Source organism: Onychostoma macrolepis, chromosome 02, assembly GCF_012432095.1.
Source record: "Onychostoma macrolepis isolate SWU-2019 chromosome 02, ASM1243209v1, whole genome shotgun sequence".
NCBI lineage: Eukaryota > Metazoa > Chordata > Actinopteri > Cypriniformes > Cyprinidae > Onychostoma > Onychostoma macrolepis.
In genome coordinates, this window is record NC_081156.1 from 4,339,431 (window position 1) to 4,360,840 (window position 21,410).

The window sequence follows — 21,410 nt, forward strand, 5'->3', positions numbered from 1 at the left end:
CTTCACAAAGTTAGACCTCCGCAATGCCTACCATTTGGTCAGTATTTGTGAGGGGGATGAGTGGAAGACAGCCTTCAATACCCCTACGGGACACTTTGAATACCGGGTCTTACCCTTCGGGCTTACTAACGCCCCAGCTGTCTTCCAGGCCCTGATCAATGATGTGTTGAGAGACATGGTAAACAGATTTGTCTTTGTGTATCTCGATGATATCCTCATCTTCTCTCCCTCCTTGCAGGCACACACTCAACATGTTCGTCAGGTGCTACAACGGCTGCTGGAGAACCAGCTCTATGCCAAGGCGGAGAAGTGTGTGTTCCACGCCAAGTCAGTTTCGTTCTTGGGGCATATTATTTCAGCGGAGGGGATCAAGGCTGATCCTGCTAAGGTAAGGGCCGTAGCCGATTGGCCAAGGAAGGCGCTGCAGCGGTTCTTGGGGTTCGCCAACTTCTATAGGCGATTCATCCGGAACTTTAGCCTGGTTGCTGCACCCTTAACGGCACTTACCTCACCCAAGGTACCGTTCAGGTGGAATTCTCAGGCTCAGGAGGCCTTTGATGTTCTTAAGTACCATTTCATCTCTGCTCCTGTTCTTTGTCTTCCAGATCCTGAACGGCAATTTATTGTCGAGGTAGATGCCTCTGAGGTCGGGATAGGCGCGGTTCAGTCCCAACGGTCCCTTAGAGATGAGAAGGTGCACCCCTGTGCCTTTTTCTCTCCCCGCCTGAGCCCTGCAGAACGAAATTATGACATAGGTAACAGGGAGCTGCTTGCAGTCAGGCTGGCTCTGGGGGAGTGGCGCCATTGGTTGGAGGGAGCAGCTTCTTGGAACTGGACGGATCTTCTTGGTCTGGACGGATCACAAGGACCTGGAATATATCCGTTCGGCCAAGAGGTTGAATGCTCGCCAGGCCCGCTGGGCACTCTTCTTTGGGCGGTTTAGCTTCTCCCTCTCATATCGGCCGGGTTCCAAGAACACTAAGCCTGACACCCTTTCTCGTTTGTTCGAGGGTCCTGGGAGGGATGTGGCTCCTGACACCATTCTCCCCAAGGGGATGGTGGTGGGATCCCTCTCTTGGGATGTCGAGTGGTGGGTAAAGAAGGCCGTGTGGGAGGGGGAGGCCCCGAGGAGATGTCCGGAGGGTCTGTTATTTGTGCCGGCTGCGCTGCGTCCTGAGGTCCTTCGGTGGGGTCACGAGTCCAGGGTAACCTGTCATCCAGGGGTTCGGAGATCGCTAGCGGATTCTGGTGGCCATCCATGGCCCAGGATGTCAGGAAGTTTGTGTTGGCTTGCTCGGTGTGTGCTCAAAATAAGACTTCTAACCAATCTCCTGTTGGTCTGTTGCAGCCTTTGCCCATTCCCTCTCGTCCTTGGTCACACCTGGCCCTTGATTTTGTCTCTGGCCTTCCCCCATCGAGAGGCAACACCGTGATTCTGACGGTGGTGGATCGCTTCTCCAAAGCGGCCCATTTTATTCCCTTGCCCAAACTCCCCTCCGCCAAGGAGACTGCACAGATGGTGGTGGACCACACCTTCCGGATTCATGGTCTTCCGGTGGATGTGGTCTCCGACAGAGGACCACAATTTGTCTCCCGGTTTTGGAAAGAGTTCTGTAGACAGATCGGGACCTCAACGAGCTTGTCTTCAGGTTTTCACCCTCAGACCAATGGGCAGTCCGAGCGAGCCAACCAGGATCTCGAGAGAGCTCTCCGCTGCCTGGCATCACATAGTCCGAGCTCCTGGAGTCAGCAGCTACCGTGGGTCGAGTATTCCCACAATTCCCTTCCTGTAGCGTCCACAGGTATGTCTCCCTTTCAATGTTCCATGGGTTACCAACCACCTCTTTTCCCTGCTCAGGAACCCGAAGCTGCGGTCGGTGTCGCCACACCTAAGGAGGGCTAAGGAAGTCTTGGCCCGGGCTTCCAGACGGACCAAAGCAGCGGCTGATCGCCACAGGACTCCTGCTCCTCAGTACGTGTGTGGTCAGAAAGTATGGCTTTCCACCAAGAACCTGCCTCTCTGGGTGCCTTCTCGTAAGCTGGCACCCAGGTTCATTGGGCCATATCGCATCACCAAGGTTCTGAGTCCAGTGGCAGTGCGGCTCAAGCTTCCTCACACGCTTGGTCAGGTTCACCCTGTTTTTCATGTATCCAGGGTTAAGCCAGTGTTTCGTTCCTCTCTTCACCCTGTTGGTTCTTCCCCAACCCCCCCTCCCCCTCACATAGTGGATGGTACTCCAGTGTACACTGTGAGAAAGCTCTTGGACGTTAGACGGCGTGGCCGGGGTTTCCAGTTTCTGGTGGACTGGGAGGGGTACGGTCCAGAGGAAAGGAGTTGGATACCGGCCCGGGACATTCTGGATCAGACTCTGGTCGAGGACTTCCGCCAGCGACGAGGTGAGCCCCTCCTGGGTGCGCCAGGTGGCGCTCCTGGGGGGGGAGGTACTGTCATGACTTCGGTCTGATCAGCAAGTTGTGTGTGTCTTTTGTACGTGTTTATTGTTGATCACGTGGGTTTTGTTTTGACAGTCTGCCATGTGCTCGTTGTCTTTGTGGTTCCCCTCCCCATCGTTATCTCATTTACTACTTTAGCTGCCATCACACCTGTGACTAGTTATCCATCTATTCTCCCTCTATTTAAGCTCCCCTTGTCTGTAGTCTTATGTCTGATCGTTGTGGTGTGAACACGCTACGCTTTGCTCGTGACCTACTTTCTATTTAGTCGTGTTTTGTCCTGCCGTGTCTTCCTAGGCTCCAAGTTCAGTTTAGTGCTTAAAGTTTGATTTCTCGTCTGTCCCCTCTCTGCCTCTCGTTTCTCCAATTTTCTGTTTCCAAGTTCCTGTCCTGGCGTTCCCGGAGCTGTGTTCTGCGGCTTCCTCCCTTGCGGCGCGCTCAACGGGGAACTCTCCACTCTGACGTTGCATCAGCACTGATGCTGGGACTCTGTGCGCTGTCTCTCCCCACTCTGACGTTGCGCCAACACCGACGCCGGGACTGTGGGCGCTGATCTCCCTACACATTATCCTCTCTGCCTTGTGGAGTGACTGGAGGCTTGATTGGACTGATCCCTTCTTCCTGTCCCCATTCTCTGGCCTGAATTGTGGCTCCCGGCCTTCTGCCCCGGCCGAGTTTTGTGTTTTGAGACTTTAATAAATATTTTGAGTTGAACCTGCAAGTGAATCCGTGTTTTTCCCTGACAAATATATTTTATTATCTTTTTTTAATAACAATAAACCCATGCAAATCTATAAACAATTATAGATAACTATATCTATATCTATAACTATCTCTATACATATCTATAAACAAAAGTAATCCAAAAGTAGTCAGAATACATTATCTAAAATAACTAATCTTGTTGATTACAGTACTGATTACAATTTTCAACATGTAATTTGTAATAAGTAAACAGACTACAATTTGTAAGTAATCTACTCAGCACTGACTGTACCTCTGTGATCTGCAAATGATTGTCCACTTCACATCCTGCATCAAGACTCTGCTTCAGAACATGGACGAACTGTTGGACTTCAGAGATATCATTACATGGACCCTGTTCCTGTTGACAAAGACCTTGGACCAGTGAAGACACAACCAGTAGAGCTTTTGGACAGATAAGAGGTATTTGCAGCAAAGCCTGGAGGAGAAAAGACCAGCAAATCCATGTCAACTTGGTCACACTCTGTTTAAGAGGCTTCCACGTTTGTATTATAATTCATTTAAATTAATTCATTGAACAACTCAAAAACATACACTGAGGTGGCTAATCATGGATGAGGTAGGGTGGGAGGCAAAACTGATAGTATTGAGGAGAGGTAGAACATGTTCCTGGTCAACTTCTTTGTTGATTATGAGGTTTGTAGTGACAAGGATGCAATCCTCAGTTCCACAGGCTGACAGTGCATCTACAAGAGGCTGCCTGCCATAGCACCAAAATCAACATTACCATCAGAAAATAAAAATATAACATACATTTAAAACAATCACTGTAATTTCTGTATAATTGGAATATAGATTTAATTGCATTTTGTGAATTCTCTCACAAAAGTATTGAGCTCTTACAAGAAACTTTGCATTCTCTTGCAAAATATTTGCGTTCATTGAAATAAAAATTTCAAACCTTTTAAGTTTTCTCGCAAAAGTATTGTTCCCAAGTGAAACTTTGTTCTCTCATAAAACAATTGCCTTCTCTTGCAAAACTAATGCGTTCATTGAAAAAGAAATTATGTGTTTTTGAGTTCTCTCACAAAAGTATTGCATTCCCCGAGAAACTTTGCGTTGCCATCTGAATTTCTGTTGAACTTAATTATTTAAAAAAAATGATTGTATCTGATCAGGTCACAATATTACTATTTTTTGGAGTATGTACCATGGATTTATTACAGTATTCTTTGAAGTATATGAAGTATATATCATCAATGAAAATCTTCATAAACAAAAATGAATGTCTGCATTATGTTATTTTGAATGCACGTATTAATTGTTGAAGGACCAACCAGTCGTCTCGACATTTGAAGGAGGCTTCCTGCCACAGGTCTCTCAACTGATGGGATGACAAGGTTCTCAACTGAAGCACCAGATTCAGTAGAAGCTCTGATTGCTAAGGGTAATGAAGAAAAGTGAGAGAAACTGAATGTAAATCTCGAATGAAAGAAAAGCTTTGATGCTGTGAGCCAGTGCCTGACCTGTTGTTGATCTGCGAGATGAGCACACAGTCTCCTCACTGTGTTGGAAACCTCTTGAACCGATGGTCCACCGTGTCTGCCTGAGTTTTGGCCTTCAGCCTCAAACACAACACTGCTCAAGTAACCGGTGTTCTGCCCTGAAATGACAGCGAAGATAATTATACTTTACATATGACAAAACGTATTTTTTATATGATAGTTTTATAATTTAACGCTGGTAACCTTTTTATATTTCAAGTTCAAAGAGTAGAGTTGTATAATGTATCCAGTTGTCATACTTACTGTAACTAAATGAAAAGAGAGACTGCCTTTATGGAAACTGACCAAAGCATAACATTTTCAATTCTTGCGCAGCAAGTGAATGCACAAAACACTTCATAAATATAGTGGCCATTATTTTCATAAAATAACATATCTAGAGCCATATAGAGAACAAAAAATCATAGAGATTTTGGATGGGCTCTTCTGTCTGTATGCAACCACCAAATAACTATAGAGTTACATATTGCATATCAACTTAATCATCATTTCATAATTCTTAAGCAAACAATGCATCACATTATTTTAAGTCCTCGATTAAAGACATAATCTTTATAATATTTAGATTCCCAATTGGAGATCCACAGCACATTATTTTAGATTTAGATGAATGATTTATTAAATGAAACATTTAGAGCTCTCTTCGAACCAGTTTTACAGGTTCACAAGAATTGAATGATCAAAAGAGTTGGCTAAAGAGATTCATTCACAAATTGTATGTTGCCATCATTGACCCACATGTAGCTTAAATTTCTACATCAAAATGTAGTCAACAATAATTTTTTACTCGATTAAATAAAAAAAAATACACATTAAAAGGGTGATATGATCGTACTGGATCAACAAAATCAAAAGCCATCTTAGTCTTACCCAGATCCATTGGAATGACTTCAAGCGTTCTGAGGAGAGTTAGGCTTGAAACGGTTTTAGTTTCCGTTGCTTCTAACAGACCTGGCAGGGGAACCAGCGACACTGTTTCTGTACAGTTGACCTTCTTCAGCATTGTTCCATCATAGAGCTGGATGCATGCGAGGCCGGCGCTCAATGTCTAATCAAAATAAAAAGCAACTCAGACTGAAAGCAGTTCACAATGGGTCAGTTGTGTGAATGTTGGGTGCAGTATAGAATAAGTGGGGCTCACCATGCCCTCCTTCAGGGGGACAGAGTGCCTCCAAAACTGATCGATTCTGTCACTGAGGCACTGCTGGAGGTTTCGGCTCTTCACCATTGATGGTCCTCTCTGTTCATAAGAACTCATACATGTCCCATACACATCAGTCTGTAGAGAAATCATATTCACAGGGATTTTAATACACACTGAATTAAAAAACTTATTTTGCCATAAATGCACACTTATTTCTCGCACTTTTGAATTTATATCTTACAATTGCAACTTTATATTTTTAAATGTAACTTTATATCTCACAGCTGAAACTTTACATTTTAAAATGTAACTTCACAAATGCAACTTTTTATCTCACAATTTACAGCTTCATATCTTGCAACTGTGATTTTCTTATAATTATACTTAATATCTCACAATTGGATGGACATCTCAGAATTTATGCCATTTATATGGCATAAATTGCATAAATTCTGAGATGTCCATCCAATTGTGAATATATTTCTACATTTCATATTTTAGACTTTATCTCACAATTACGATTTTTTATTATTTTTATTCTGAGCCAGAAACAACTCTACAGAACACTCTACACATTGTGATGGTGACACATTTGCTTACGAAAAATGTTTAGATTGTTTGTTTTTGTTTAAAATTACAATACAAGTTAGATTTTAAAGTTTTTGAAAAAAATGATCTTATGCTCACCAAGGCTGAATTATGTGATGAAACATACAGTAGTAATATGGTGAAGTATTATTACAAATTAAAATAACTGTTTTCTATTTTAATATGTTTTAAAATGTCATTTATTCCTATGATTCAGTGTCATGATTTTTTTTAAATTATTCTAATATACTGATTTCTTATTATTATCAATGTTGAAAACAGTTGTGCTAATATTTTGTGGAAATGTTATTTTTTTAGAATTCTTTGATGAATAGAAATATTTGAAATAGAAATCTTTTGTAACATTATAAATATTTTGACTGTCACGTTTGCTCAATTTAATGCATCCTTCCTGAATTAAAGTATTAATTTTTAAAAGAAAAATCTTACTGACTCTAAACTTTTGAATGGTATTGCATTGCTTTATTAAAATAACCACTTACATTTTTTTTATTATCTACATTTATGCTTCAAATATATTTTCAAAAATAGGCACATGATTTTTGTATAAAATCAAAATGCAGAGTGCATGCAGAGTGAGTTCCACTCCCTCTCACCTCTCTCACTGTCTCTCTGGCTCGTCCAGAGTGAGAGGTCTGGAACATGCTCAGAATGGACCTCTTGATGTTGAGGGTCCACACCTGCTCAGCCTCCTGTGAGCAGAGCTTTGTGACCTTTCCCCCCTCGAGCCAGAACCGCAGGGGATTCTTCTCCAATGACTCTCTGAGAAATCAAAACACCAGATGGACCTTCAACCTCTTAACAACTCTCTACAGCAGCAATAGTGCGTGATTGTAGTCAATGATGTGGCATCAAATGAAGTATTGTGTTAAAATGTTCTGACATTCTGACAGCCTGAACCAGATATAACATTACACGACTATGCAATTTATTTGTAATAATTGGATGTAAACACAGAAAAGGTCTAGTTAGATAAGTGTGAGTGAGTCTAGCACATCAAAAGGAACATAAATTACCTTATGCTCTTCAAGCGTAGCACCGAATTGTCTCTTTTTGATGAGCTGTGCTTTATTTGTACGTTCCTTAGCTACATACAAATAAATAAAACAAATATGGAATTCATGAAACATGATTGCAAACATGAAACAAAACCTATAGGTATAGGCATATGTGAATACTGGCTATTATCTGAAATTAAATCAAATGCCTCAATTGAAATCTCAATATGCTTGTTATAAAAAATGTTGCATTGTAAAGCAAGAAAAGCTATATCAATATGGATGACAAAATTACTACACATACATAATAAAATTATTACATATATAGAACAGATCATACCTTTAATATAATTTCTGGACATCCTGGTCGAACATCAATGTCAACAACACAGTCCAAAGCTAACTGACTGCCTCCTGATGAAGGACCTTTCCAGGCACTTGCTATGGTTGTACTGTATCTATATGTGTGCCTTTGACCTTTCTGCACAACTGTAAACATACGCCAGATTTATTTTTATATGTCTTGACCCAGAAGTGAGCTAAATTGGACAAAATATCCATATAAATATGAATGGATGAATAGCAAAAACATATTTATAACATGTCATGTATATACTCTTACCAGGGCAAGTAGACTTGCAAAGTTGATCTTGGTGCAGTTTGTGGCAGTCAGCTTTTAAAGAAAAAAAAAAAAAAACATTAACAAGTTAAAAACCGTCATTAACTGTAGAAGTACTAACACTTACACAAAACTTTGTAGAGAAACAAACATTTACTTGGCCTCATAAAATATTTAGAATTCTGTTTTCTCTTAATAATCAAAGGAGGATATTAAACACTTACCACCGAAAAAGATGAGCAACATAATAAAACAGAGATCTTGGAGCCCTAGACAGGCCGGAGACATAGCCATAAGTGATTGGATTCAAAGTAATGCCCTGCACTGCGTAAGAGAGACCATTACTAGGAAAGCATAAGCTCATAAGTGAATGGATAGATGTTGAGTTAAGCCTTTGTAAAAACCCACTGGACACTCAGACACCAATCAGAGGACAGATGCCCACCAGGGGACCATCCAGCTAACAAAATCTCGCAGCATACCGATGGACATCTTGAACTGCGCCTCTGCCTTCTCATAACATGCTCATGAATTTGCAAGAAATTTGTAAGGGGCTTTGTTAATGTCATTTCTTTTATAACAATGTCATTAATTAATGTAATTTCTTTTATAACACTAATTGCATCACATTTGTACTTTTAAATCTTCCAATGGAAAAATGTTCCATTGTAAGTTTATACTTTTTTAGCAAGTAAAAGGTCTTTTGTAAAAATGTCCTCCTTCAGGTCATGATACATGTGTATTTTTGGTGTGAAATCTTTGATTTTATGAATAACTTATATATTGTTAGTATATTTTCAAGCGAAACACTTATTGGACTGATTAAAGGAATGTATTTCTCAATCAACACTATAACGCATTGCATTATATGTTTTCCTCCACTATGCAAATTAAAAAAAAAGAATAATTATAAAACTAAGCATTTAAATATCTGTTAGACATATTATTGGTAAATGTAGAGTGACAACTGATATTTATATCTTTAGTTTTTAGTACTGTTTCTTACTGAATCTTAGTCTGTTTTACTTACTTTCAGACATGCTTTTTGGCCATATAAATATCAGCAACTGCAAAAAATATTATATTTTTGCTCAGTTAGGGCCTCTGCATATAATTGAGGTGTTTTTCCTCCTCGTGTATGAGCACTAGGCTATATTGTCCTATGTCACACTATATAAACCACAAAGAGTTTGCAGAGTATGGTACTCAACAAAAAGCATGCAATCTTTTTGTTTTTTTATTATTATCATTATTACATGTTGTTATATTAATTTTACCTATATATTGAATAAACAATTTTTTTTTAAAAACTAATATTTCATATGTCAAGTTTTACAGGGTTAAATGCCTGAGTATGAGTGATAGTAAGAAGTGTAAATGGAGTCTATACATTAGACACAAGTTCAATGTATAACACAAGAAAGGCTTGTCTGCACTCTCAGTACATTTTAGTGGCACCATCTGCTGGGCTAGCTGAGCAGTTAAGGGTCAGTTAAGGAGGTCAGGGCATAAAACAAAAGTAATTTTCTTAATTAGTATCTTTTTCTTGTTCCCTAGACATTCCTAAAACAAAATAACTTCAACATAAAAGCTGCAGCAAAGTTGCAGATATTATAACTTTAAGAGAATTTTGTTTTCAATATTGTAAACCCAACATGTGTGTATGTGTGTTTGTGTGTGTGTTTATGTGTGCGTGGTACTCAAGTTGTCTTATGCACCATACACAACACACACAGCACACTGTATATAGAGTAACTACGCAACCTTTATATTCACTGACCTACTAATACTCTATTCCATTATCTCCAAAGCAATACCTATTTTTCCACTGCACCTTTAAGTAATACGTTAGACAAAAAAAAAAAAAAAGGGAGGAGGCCATCATGCATGATTCACAGCATCCGTTGGAGCTTTTAGGTTGCCCTACTTTATCTTTAGTGACTGTATATCGCCTGGTCTTGCTGTGTTTTGCATGGCTTGTTGTTCTCTCTAAAATACTCTCAGTGTTGGGGAGTAACTAGTTACATGTAACGGAATTGCGCAATTTAATTGCAAAATAAATGTAACTGTAATCTGTTACAGTTACTGAGAAAAAATGTGTAATTAAATTAGTTATGAAAATGTTAATGATTACAAAGGGGGATATCTGAATATTTTCACAGACATACAGATATGACTGATTTCTGTCCCAAATTGCATCGACTTCTCTAAAATAGGACACAGAAGAGGACACACGTTTATTTGATAACTGTTTTATTTCCTATTTGGGTTTATGCATATGCTTTATTTTTTTAAAGATTAACTGTTTTCCCCCAAAGCATCATTAGATGCCAATGTTTCCTTTCATAGCTATGCAAAGATTTGATTTAAAAAACAGTATCATAGCTATTAAACGGTTTCTTGTTATGAATTTAAATCTGCATTTAACCTAAAAAAAAAGAGGTGCTAAAGTCTCATTTTGTGATGGCTGTGCTTTAAAATTGAAGTATTATAATCTTAATTCAAGTGATGAAGGATTTTGAAAGTCTGACATTAATCAGTGTTGAGTAGGATACTACTGTAAGGTTAACCCTCCCTTCTTTTGATGTTTGAAAATGATTAACAGTTAAAAGTAATCAAAAAGTAATGAAATGTAATTGGTTACATTACTTTAATAAATTAATTCAGATAGTTACACTACTTCTTAAATTTTAAATAGGGTAACTTGCAATCTGTAACCCATTACATTTCCAAAGTAACCTTCCCAACACTGAATACTCTTATGCCAGACTCCATCTGGTCTTTGGAGGAACGATTAAATACCTGTATTGATGACCTTGGTCCAATCTGAGGAGTTTATTGTGCACCAGTATAACCTACAGAAAGTGAATGTTGTTTGGAAACTGCAGAAAACTGAGGATTTCATGAGAGATGAATAAGTCTAAATGGGGCCCCCATCTTTGGTGTAAACTGAAAAGAAAATAAATAAATAACAAGAAACAGACCAAACATTGAATTCCATGAACTAAACACTACTAGGTTCATCATGTAAACTGGCTTGTTTTATAGATTAGCTGCCTCTTCATTTATAGCCAACTATGGTGACAGTCACCGACTGACAAGAATTCAATTAAGTAGTAATGTTATTATTCCAGTCATATCTTTCACTCCACACAGGTCATTATTCGATGTAACCTGTACTCTGATTAGATTTTTTTTCCTCCACAGAGTTATGTGGCTTAACTTACTATTAAACGGTCTCTCTTTGGTCCACGCCCGTATCGCGCGTCAGTTCACCACGTCACTTGGTGCGTGTTTCTCTTTGCATGCTGGCGACTAGCGAAATTACTACGAATCCTACTACGGCAAATATTAGTGTGTGAATATCAATTAAGTCACGCTCAAGTTGCTTGGTAACCTCCCGGGAGCGTCCTGTCGCGCATTACGATTAATATTCATGAGCTCGTCGTGATTCGTTTATTCGCCTGCTGAGTACCGCCTACTTATCCACGTCAGCCTTTCAGCCAATCCGTGGAGACGAGCGGGAGAACGGAGCGCTACGTAATTAATATTCATGAGCCAAGCCTTCTTCGTAGTAGGATTACTAAACTCTCTACCGGGGGCGTGGCGTGGGCTTTGCCGGTTCTAGCAGCAGACACAATGAAACGAGGGGCAATGTAGGACACCACGTTGGGGTTTGAAACGCAGACTCGTCGGTAGCGTATTATTTTTACTTCTTTTGGATATTTTTTTTTTATCGTTTATTTCATTTGTTTTGTTTGTGTTTACTATAGATAGATAGCAGAGGCCGCTGCTGATGAGAAAAAGCAACGAGTTGAAAGTCTTTGGAGAAGAACCGAACGCACTCAGGAAACGAGGCTCTCCGTCGTAACTTTTGCTTTGTCGTTAAACGCAGTTGCGATAAAATGTCGTTCGCTTATTCGGATTATCTGGCCGCCGAGTGTCTGGTGTCGATATCCAGCGGTCCCGTCCTCCATCGGCCCACCCCGGTGTCTGGCGCGGCTCAGGCCCCTCCTCAGGGCCTTCCTGCCGGCGAGCCAGACGGGTCGAGCGAGGACAGGGAGGTGCGGGAGACGCTCCGTTTAGAGGGGGCCAACATGATGACGGTGGCGGAGATCCTCACCGACCTGCACGGCAAGTTTCGTCCCATGTCGGCCTACTCCGAAAGCAGCAACTCGTCGTGCGGAGAGAGCGGCTACACCACGTTGTCTGACTCCACCACCCCAACGCCGACCATGACCCCCTCTGCCACCCCTGTCCCGGGACAGTACAATAACACCCCTCAACAGATTTGGGGAGGAGGGGGCGCACCCCGGTCCCCCACCAAGCGTCACCCCTGTACCTTCGACGGGTGTGACAGGGTGTACGGCAAATCATCCCACCTGAAGGCGCACATCAGGACCCACACAGGTGAGCTGGAGCACATGGGAGGGGACGGACTCGCTAATGCTGCGGATATCGTTTGTATTCTGTATGTATTTGTGACCCTGGAGCACAAAACCAGTCTTAAGTCGCTGGGGTATATTTGTAGCAATAGCCAACAACACATTGTATGGGTCAAAATGATCGATTTTTCTTTTATCTCAAAAATCATTAGGATATTAAGTAAAGATCATGTTCCGTGAAGATATAATTTGTATATTTCCTACCGTAAACATATCACAAGTTAATTTTTGATTAGTAATGTGCATTGCTAAGAACTTCATTTGGACAACTTTAAAGGCGATTTTCTCAATATTTAGATTTTTTTGCACCCTCAGATTCCAGATTTTCAATAGTTGTATCTCAGCCAAATATTGTCCGATCCTGACAAACCATACATCAATGGAAAGCTCCATTGAAAGCTCAATTAAAAAAAAAAAAAAAAAAGACCTTATGACTGGTTTTGTGGTCCAGGGTCACGTTTATGCGAGTATAAGTACTCTCTCTATATAAATACGGACAGTATGAAATTATAGTTTTATAAACCTCTCATGTTGCCTGTATTGTTTTAAATTTCACTGTTGGATAAGCGTATTATAGAGGGTTTTAACCATCGGCTATGTTTTATTATAGTTCTCGGTTACGGTAACTTTTAATTATCCGCCGTTTGTTTGTTGACTGTTGTCAAGGGCTCCTTCTGTCAACTCTAACCAGCGGCTCTGAATAGAGATATTAAAAGTGAATTTGTGGATAATAATGTAATGTAATGTACTCGTTAGTTGAACAAAAGAGTGGAAAACTCCCAACTGTGGCCTCCTAACAAAGAAAGTTTATGAACAAAGGAAGGAGCGCGTGAGGGAGGACCGAGTATAGTAGTGTAGTGACGAGCCTCGTATTTGCATATGAACAGAGCTCGAGCACAGAACGCTCGTGTGCGCGCCCGCTTACGCGCAGGTTCCCATTTAAATGCACTTTCTGTTATTTGACTAAAGCTAAAAGAGCTATTTAAGCCACACACCTGGCCTCTCTTCTAGCAATTGGTTTTGTTCGTGAATTGAAGTCTAATGTGGAGAAAAGGTGATAGCTTTTAATGGACACGACTGCAGAAGGTTTTAAGGCAAGTAAAACTAGTACAGTGAGTTACTTATAGTACACTAACACCTAAGAAATCTTTAGTACAGTATACTAATGAAATAGCAGTACAGTGGCAACTAAACTGCTAAACACAAGTGCAGTAGTTCGTACAGAATACATCACCTACTACAGTACTAATGAAAGACTAGAGGTGCACCCTGCTAAGTGGACTTCACAGGGTAATCTGCCATCTTAAGTGACATTCTGATGTGAAGAGAAGCTACTGTCTGTGTCCCACAGTACTACAAGTCTACAAGTTATGCCTATTAATACGAGATATGCCTCCAACAAAGAAAAAAGCATGAAGTACATTTTATGTATGCAATGTTTTTAAGGCCAAATTATATTGCTTTAGAATCTTATAAAGTACAAAATAATAGCTATTAATAAAACATACAATAAATGAAATGGACAAATACAGAGATACAGAGAGATGCACCGATTGCAATTTTCTTGGCCGATTTATTTTATTTTATTTTTTGTAAGTGTGACTTGCCCATACCAGTTTTTGCCGATTCCAATTTTCTTTCTAAAAACTTCAATTGACAGCATATACAAACAGAAATCTATACTTTTTAATGCAAGAAAAAAAAACATAATATTAAATTAATTAAAATATTAAACATTACATTTCCCCAAATCTGGACAAAGTTACAGATGTTCTCTCACTTAAACAGCTCTCAAAATAAAGTGCTCTGTGACTAGAAAAGAGGTAGAAATAGTTAACTGAAAAGGAGTTGCTGTATATAACAAAATAGATGTCATTGTTCACTAACATCTTTCACATCAAATTTTTACATTGTTTTAATCAATTCAGTTAGAATAATAAGAAACTGTAGAGCTTTTACCATTCAGATGAAATCAGTATCAGCAAACTCCATCTTTCCACTGCAGGAAACCCAGAAGCTGTATCTGAAGCGGCATTATTTACACAGACTGCTTGGTGAAGCTGAGGTGCCATAAATGCATTTACACTGCAAAATTTCGAATGCATAAAGAATTTTATAAGATTTAATGTTTTAAATATTTTTTTAAACATACAAATAAGAAATGTTGGGAAAAATGCAATGATAGTTTTAAATATGAAACCAAACCAGTAGCAGGGTTCCCACGCGGTTTGGAAAAGTATGGAAAGTACACAAAACAGACCGGCTCAGAATCGGCAGACTGAAAGGCCGGCCACTGGTCTGGGCCGGTCATTCAGAAAATCGGCTAATTCCGGTCCCTGGCCGGTCAATCCGTACATCTCTAGTAATAAACGCTATGTCAATTAGCACTCTCTATCATTCATGCACTTCTTTTATTACCTGGAGAAGACTGATCATGATCATCGAGTTCGATATATCGCGCAGCCCTAATTGGCGCAATCGTTTATTGTCTTCACGTTTCATCAGATAAGGTTTATGCTTGTAATTCAGCTTAGCTACAGTGATAGCGGGATGCCTTTGTCCATATTAGGGATTTCCTGGCACATCAAATGTTATTATTACTTCTATGAGTCCGTTTTGGACTTTTTGCACGAGAGCGCCTTCTGGCTTAAGAGTATGAATGAAACATACACTGCATGAGTGTTTAGCACTCCGTAATGTTTACATCATTTTGGATATGAATAAAAAGTATCCAAAATGATGTGACTGTCATGTGTCTTTTAATTTCAATCTGTATTTATTCACACTGGCCCTTGAAAACCTCTACTTGAACACACTTGCCTGAAAAAATTGCAGGGGAAGAGTTTAGGTTTTATTAAATGTCGGGGGGGGGGGGGGCACATGTCCCTGCGTATTCTACGCACATGCTACAGGGAGCCACCGCAGAGGGATGAAAGAGCAGCATGTGGCTCTGGAGGGAAGGGAAGGAGGGTACACTGATACATCATTTCACAGGAAATGGAGAGGGGAATTTACCCACCAGTTATTGCACATCCCTTTAGCACTGAAAGAGGTTTGAATAAGATAAAGGCAAAGACTATAGAAATAGAAAGACGGTTCGCTCCTATACTTATGAATGGGAGGAATTGCAGTGCGCAATATGGCAGAATAGTTCCGCCTTCTAAATGAAAGAGCCAATCGCTGATTTGGTAAAGTCATTGCGTCACTGCAGCAGCCACAGAAACCTGAGGCTAGTCCAGTTCAGCGAGCAGTTTTTGAGATTTCAGGATTCCCCCATTCATTTAGATAGGACTTGGTCTTTTTTTGAGCTGCCTGGAGGCATTGCAAATATGGCCACCGAGTGAACAGACTTTCCTTGAAAGGGACTTTGATAAAGGCGAGCTGAGGCACCAGCATTATTATTGAGTTTAATTAGTGGTTTGTACACTGTTGTTTATGGGTATGAAGTGCACGAGAGGCAACATTTAATGTAACTATTGTGATTACTGACAAAAGACAAAAACGTCCTATTATCATATTAAACATTGCAACAGACCAATATCGCTCAGTTTAGCACTTAAAAATATGACCCTTTATTTTAATTAAATTAATAGTACATTGACATTTATGTAATTTGTATTTATTGGAAGTATTTCATTTCTCCATACCTCAAACACTTCTTATATGCATGACTCCCGTTTCATCTGTGTATGACGACATTGAAAGGTGTTCTAAAGAACATATTTTGCAAAGTAAAGTGACCTTCAAAAGTTATCTAATGCACAGGGAGCAATGAACACTTCGTAGGTGCCCTGTCAAACGGAACTCAGCTTAGAAAAACAAAAGTTGTGCCCCAAATGACATACTATAGCCTGCACTGTGCACTTATACTATGCACTATGTACTCAACCATTCAGTTTATGAATTTTATAAGGTTGTTTTGTCATCCAACATCAGAGTCTAGTGCTGATAGTGCAGTAGATAGTGCAGGTGCCAAGCCATTGTCGACTTTTATAATGTGTGTTTCATAGAGCATTAGTGATGGGTACTTTCGAAACACTTCTTCAAAAGTTTTGAATACTTTGCGAATCATTTTTTTTTTGAACCAGTGGTATCAAACTGCCAAAGTCACGTGAGTTTAGTAAAAAAGGGTTTGTTACCTCATGACAGTTTCAAAATGTTTTGAAATTTCAATGGATCACCACTAGGGGCGATCTAAGGGTCGTATTTTTATGCACGTTTGGCCTGAGTTGATAATATCACGATATGAAGTCCACGATAAGATTTATTGCGATACTAAAAAAAAAAAACATAATTTTAATTTAACATTTTAAAGTTAAATTATTCTATCTAATGCACTTTGAGAGTTTTAAATTAAGAGCTCCAACTCATGTTCTTAACTAAAAAAAACCTTTTGTATTTGTGATTTACTGTCTCAGTCTAAATTACATTCACACTGGTGTTTTAGGAAGCCAAACAAATTAGAATATAAAAATATTAACAACAATGAAACGTCAGTATAGCTTTTATTTTAAAGGTAAACTCCAGCTTCAGTGAAAACCGGCTTACAAAAACACGTCTTGCTAAAAATCTAGTGAAATGCTGTAACCATCTGCCGCGAAAATAAGGCATAAGTGGTGGCTGTTGCGTTCCCAAAGGCGCAATAAAGTAATTGACTGCATTCGCTGTGAACGGAGCTGTTCTAAGGCGCGGAAAACACTGGATCACGAGCTGATCGCCTGAACGAAGTGCGCATTTTGCTTTGAAATGCGCAACGAAAACAGGCTTGATGAAGGGCTTAAGCCATATTGTGCTTTCAGTTTTAGTTCATTTGCCTCGGAAGACCTATGTGACCATGATAATATCGAGACCGTTTTGCTATCGTGATATCACGATATTGATAATATCGTTACATCCCTAATTTTCACAGTTTTGACCAGCAGGCATCTTCAGCATGTGGTGTTTTGAGCGATTTGAAATAGTGAATCATTTTCCGAAACAATTGGTTCAATTGATTCAAAGCTTCAAAAAGGTTCGTTTCTCCCATCACTACTAATGAGTTGTGGATCACTCATGTTTTTGTCTAGGTGAGAGGCCCTTTCCGTGCACCTGGCCTGACTGCGAAAAGAAGTTCGCCCGTTCCGACGAGTTGGCCCGACACCTACGTACCCACACCGGCGAGAAACGCTTCCTGTGCCCACTCTGCGACAAGCGCTTCATGCGCAGCGACCACCTCATCAAGCATGCCCGCCGGCACCCCAACTTCCACCCCTCCATGATCAACCGCAAAGGTTCGGCTCAGGGATCCGCTTTGACCCATTCCACCACCGCCTCCACCTCCTCCTCAGAGTATGCCAGCACTGCCGTGTAGACGCCCCCTCACCGGGACCCCTGCCTTCTGCACTGTGACCACCGTCTCTGTCAGACACTGCAGCTTGACTCGATCGCCGTGCATGCTGGGATCCTTTTAAGCTCAGTCCTCACTTCCACAGGCCAAAAATGAAGAACTTCACCATGTCTTCCTCCGAACCCCTTCGCCCAACCAGTGATGACCAAAACGGGCGAAGGAGACAACGCTCAAGCACATTCCCGAGTCGCGTGATTAAATGATCACATGACCGACAAGTGATGCCGAACGCAACATTGCATATTAAATTGCTTGCTTTGGGTGGAATAGATTCGTCTGAAATACCGTAAAACACTTTTTCGGATGCATGCAGACAAAAGGGCCACCAGCAGTAGCACAATATTTTCCATCGGTCATCTTGGTGTATCACTTGTCAGCCATGTTTTAGAAACTCCTAAAGGATGCATCACAGTTTAAGGGAAAGTTTACTTGTTCTTAGACATTTTACAGTAGTTCCTTCTTTGTCATGTCTTTTTGTATAGCCAAAATGGCTAATCCTTTCTGGTTTTGCTTGTCCACACATGCTGTATGACACAATAACCAGATTCAGTTGCAGATTATTGTAAAATATTTGTGTGTTACTCATGAATTTGATTCTTGACACCCTTTGAAACCAAACAACGACTGAATCGAAACGGCCAGTGCGTTTCTTTTGGGTAGAAACACTGCCTGTAATGCCGCATTTCCACATAGCTTTCCCTACTGAAATTGTAATAAGTTATTGTCATCTTAATTTACTTTTGTTTTCTATTAGTAGTATCAGCATGGCAACTGAAATAGTAGGGTTTTTTTTGTTTTTTTTATTAATTAACGTTATTAGGCCATGCATTTTTTATTATTATTATTATTATTATAATTATTATTTTCCACTTGGAGGAACTCTTTTGTTTGTCCATGCAATGTTGACATGTTGGTACTTGTAGCAATGTGTTTAATAGAAATGTGGATACGTGTAGATAAATATCTATGCTTGCAGCTTCAATGGTAAAGATGTTATTATATGAACTACTAGAAGTAATACACCTTATATTAGGGGTGACAGTACACGCTTGAATAGAATAGTGCTGCTTGTGTGCGAATGTTTGCGCGTCGCGTTTGTGTGTGTGTGTGTGTGTGTGTGTGTGTATTCACGCGGGAGAGCCCGGGAAACGATCTCTCTCCAAAACTGTCCCACCTGCGGACCTCTTACAAACTATCTCAGAGAACAAAAAAAAAAAAAAAACACATCAGGAAACTCAGAAAGCCTTAAAATCTTTTGACTTGTTTTGCACCATTGTTTACTGTCGGATATTTTCTACAGGTATGCCGTCAGGCGTCGTTCTTCTCGACTAAAGAAATACACATGCAATATTGCACTTTTTTTCTTACTGGTATTGTCAACGATGCTAGTCGTCTGCTAGCTAGTGTGATGGGTTTCACTGTATAGATGCTACTGCATAGTGCTCAACTAAACGAACACTGTGGAAGGGGATAGAGACCTGTCACAATAAATCAATACATTCGTCTAAATGTGCACCTTTGTCTGAGTGCTTAAACCAGTGTGAGGAAAATGGACTTGATTTTTGTGAACTTTTCACTTTCGTTTGTATTTTGCTTTACATTTAGAGTGTTACGGATACAAAAGATCTGATCCCAGTTCGTCTGGTCTCAAAACTACAGCTGTTTTTAATGGTTCGTCGCACCATTTTCTAATCATGCAATATTCAGAGCGCTTTAAGTAACTGCTGGCAGTAACCTGAAGTGCGATGACAACTTATAAGTTCTCAACCACAATAACAAACCAAACCTGAATAGTATATAAAACTCTGTTTGTTCTGTAGCTAATTAAATGTGTTCTTCACAATTCTTGTGTGTCTGGCCGGGATTTTCATTTTTTTGTGTGTGTGTTTTCTTTTAGTAGTTGTTTTCCTGTAGCGAGTCGTCTGTGGATCTGTTGACCATTGATGGCATCAATGGTACACTGTGTTAGGCTGCGGTGGGCTTTGTGCGTGATTCTCAACAGACTGAGACCTTTGTGATCACGTCTTTTGATTTTTTCCCCCTCACAATGCCCTCTTTTAGCAGTCCGGATTCAACTTTGCATTTGATATCCCTCCCATTCTACTCAACACATTTGCAGCTAGTACTCTGGACAGCCATCACAAACCACTGGATCAAGTCTGATTTTTTTTTATTTGTTTGTGTGTTTTGTGGTCTTTAATTTCAGTTATTATCTTTTGTATTTGGTTTGATGTACTGGAACGTCTTGTTTCTTATGCTTTGTATTGGTTTACGTACTGTAGGTGTCTATATAGTATGCAAAACATAGCTTTCTAGATGGTTTAGGATAGCTTAGCAATCGTATAGCAGAGAAAATGCATATTCTATAGTTCCTTTGGGTAAAATGCTGCATCATTTGCTGTGTTCGAGGCATCCAATCTCTGCGGGTCAAACTCAAGTGAACTAAGATGTGTGTGTGTGTGTGTGTGTGAGAGAGAGCGGCTGCTTTTAATCATGATGCTAGATTGAGAATATGTAGAGTGATGATTTTTTTTATTTTGAGAACTGCTTTGTTGCTTGGCGTACAATCTAGATCTTGTCCATCACTTTTGACACACTAAAATGATGCACTGATTGGCGGATTGTCTGTAGTGATCACACTAAAGGATGTCTAAAGAGATCTCCTGAGGTCTCAGTCTACAGCCATGTCTCATATCAGTCAACCAATGGGTTTTGTCAATACAGAAGCTTCCATGTATCTCCTCAGGTGATAAAACGTAATGCTGAAAACCTCTGTCCTTCATGAGTGGGACCTAATGTTAAGCGTTCTTTTCATTCGCTTTGTTTTGCATTATTCTGCAATTTTATTATTATTTATTACATGCTTTTGTTTTGGTGTGCTTTAGAATATCTTTTTTTTCTTTTTTTTCAGTACTTATTTTATGGTATGAGACTTGACTAATAATTTGATTCATTGTTTGCCTCCAACAAAAACAAACAAAAAACCTTCCAGTGCTTTTTAAATAAATAAATGGATTAAGAATTATTTTGCGTTTTGGTGTTCATTACTTTTATATGAGAATACTCAGATGTTACTATGTGATTGTAATAGTTTTCTTTAGCTCATCACACGTCTCCTCAAGTGCATACTGGACAAAAAAGGTCATTAAATTTTAGTGTATTGCAGTGTGACATGCTGTACTTCATCTAAAACATTTTTCTAATTCTCCTTTTTAATGACCTAACTGATTGAAATACTGAATTCTAATTTAAAACAACATTTTATATTGTTGGCATTTTATACATGCATTATATATTATTGGTATAATTTGAATAAAATGAATTTCTTAGTGTTTGGTTTGTTGTAACATCACTATAACAGCAGCATTTGAGCTGCATAATTTTAAGATCCAAAGTATGTCTATCTGTGCAAAGTTAACATGATCAATGTGGCAATTTGCTTATTTAATTAGTGAGTGAAATTATTTATTTTGTCACATTTTCTT

General features: G+C 39.6%; 2 protein-coding genes across 2 annotated transcripts in view; one reads left to right on the forward strand and one right to left on the reverse strand.

Moving 5' to 3' along the window:
- LOC131521757 (uncharacterized) overlaps nucleotides 1–11,023 on the reverse strand; it is a 71,585-nt gene extending 60,562 nt beyond the window's left edge. The window contains exons 1-12 of the mRNA XM_058746792.1: nucleotides 10,897–11,023; nucleotides 8,319–8,418; nucleotides 8,098–8,148; nucleotides 7,816–7,964; nucleotides 7,494–7,564; nucleotides 7,074–7,239; nucleotides 5,866–6,003; nucleotides 5,595–5,772; nucleotides 4,686–4,822; nucleotides 4,497–4,600; nucleotides 3,754–3,919; nucleotides 3,452–3,637 (exon numbers count right to left, since the gene is read on the reverse strand). Coding sequence (XP_058602775.1) covers nucleotides 3,452–3,637; nucleotides 3,754–3,919; nucleotides 4,497–4,600; nucleotides 4,686–4,822; nucleotides 5,595–5,772; nucleotides 5,866–6,003; nucleotides 7,074–7,239; nucleotides 7,494–7,564; nucleotides 7,816–7,964; nucleotides 8,098–8,148; nucleotides 8,319–8,388 — 1,416 coding nt within the window. The 5' untranslated portion in view covers nucleotides 8,389–8,418; nucleotides 10,897–11,023. The remainder of the gene's footprint in view (nucleotides 1–3,451; nucleotides 3,638–3,753; nucleotides 3,920–4,496; nucleotides 4,601–4,685; nucleotides 4,823–5,594; nucleotides 5,773–5,865; nucleotides 6,004–7,073; nucleotides 7,240–7,493; nucleotides 7,565–7,815; nucleotides 7,965–8,097; nucleotides 8,149–8,318; nucleotides 8,419–10,896) is intronic.
- A 683-nt stretch (nucleotides 11,024–11,706) lies between these two features.
- Nucleotides 11,707–20,951, forward strand: zgc:153115 (uncharacterized protein LOC768186 homolog). The gene is made up of 3 exons (XM_058762089.1): nucleotides 11,707–11,789; nucleotides 11,868–12,504; nucleotides 17,606–20,951. Exons 2-3 carry the CDS (start codon nucleotides 12,000–12,002, stop codon nucleotides 17,887–17,889), a joined length of 789 nt encoding a protein of 262 aa, XP_058618072.1. The 5' UTR covers nucleotides 11,707–11,789; nucleotides 11,868–11,999; the 3' UTR covers nucleotides 17,890–20,951.
- Nucleotides 20,952–21,410: the final 459 nt, after the last annotated feature.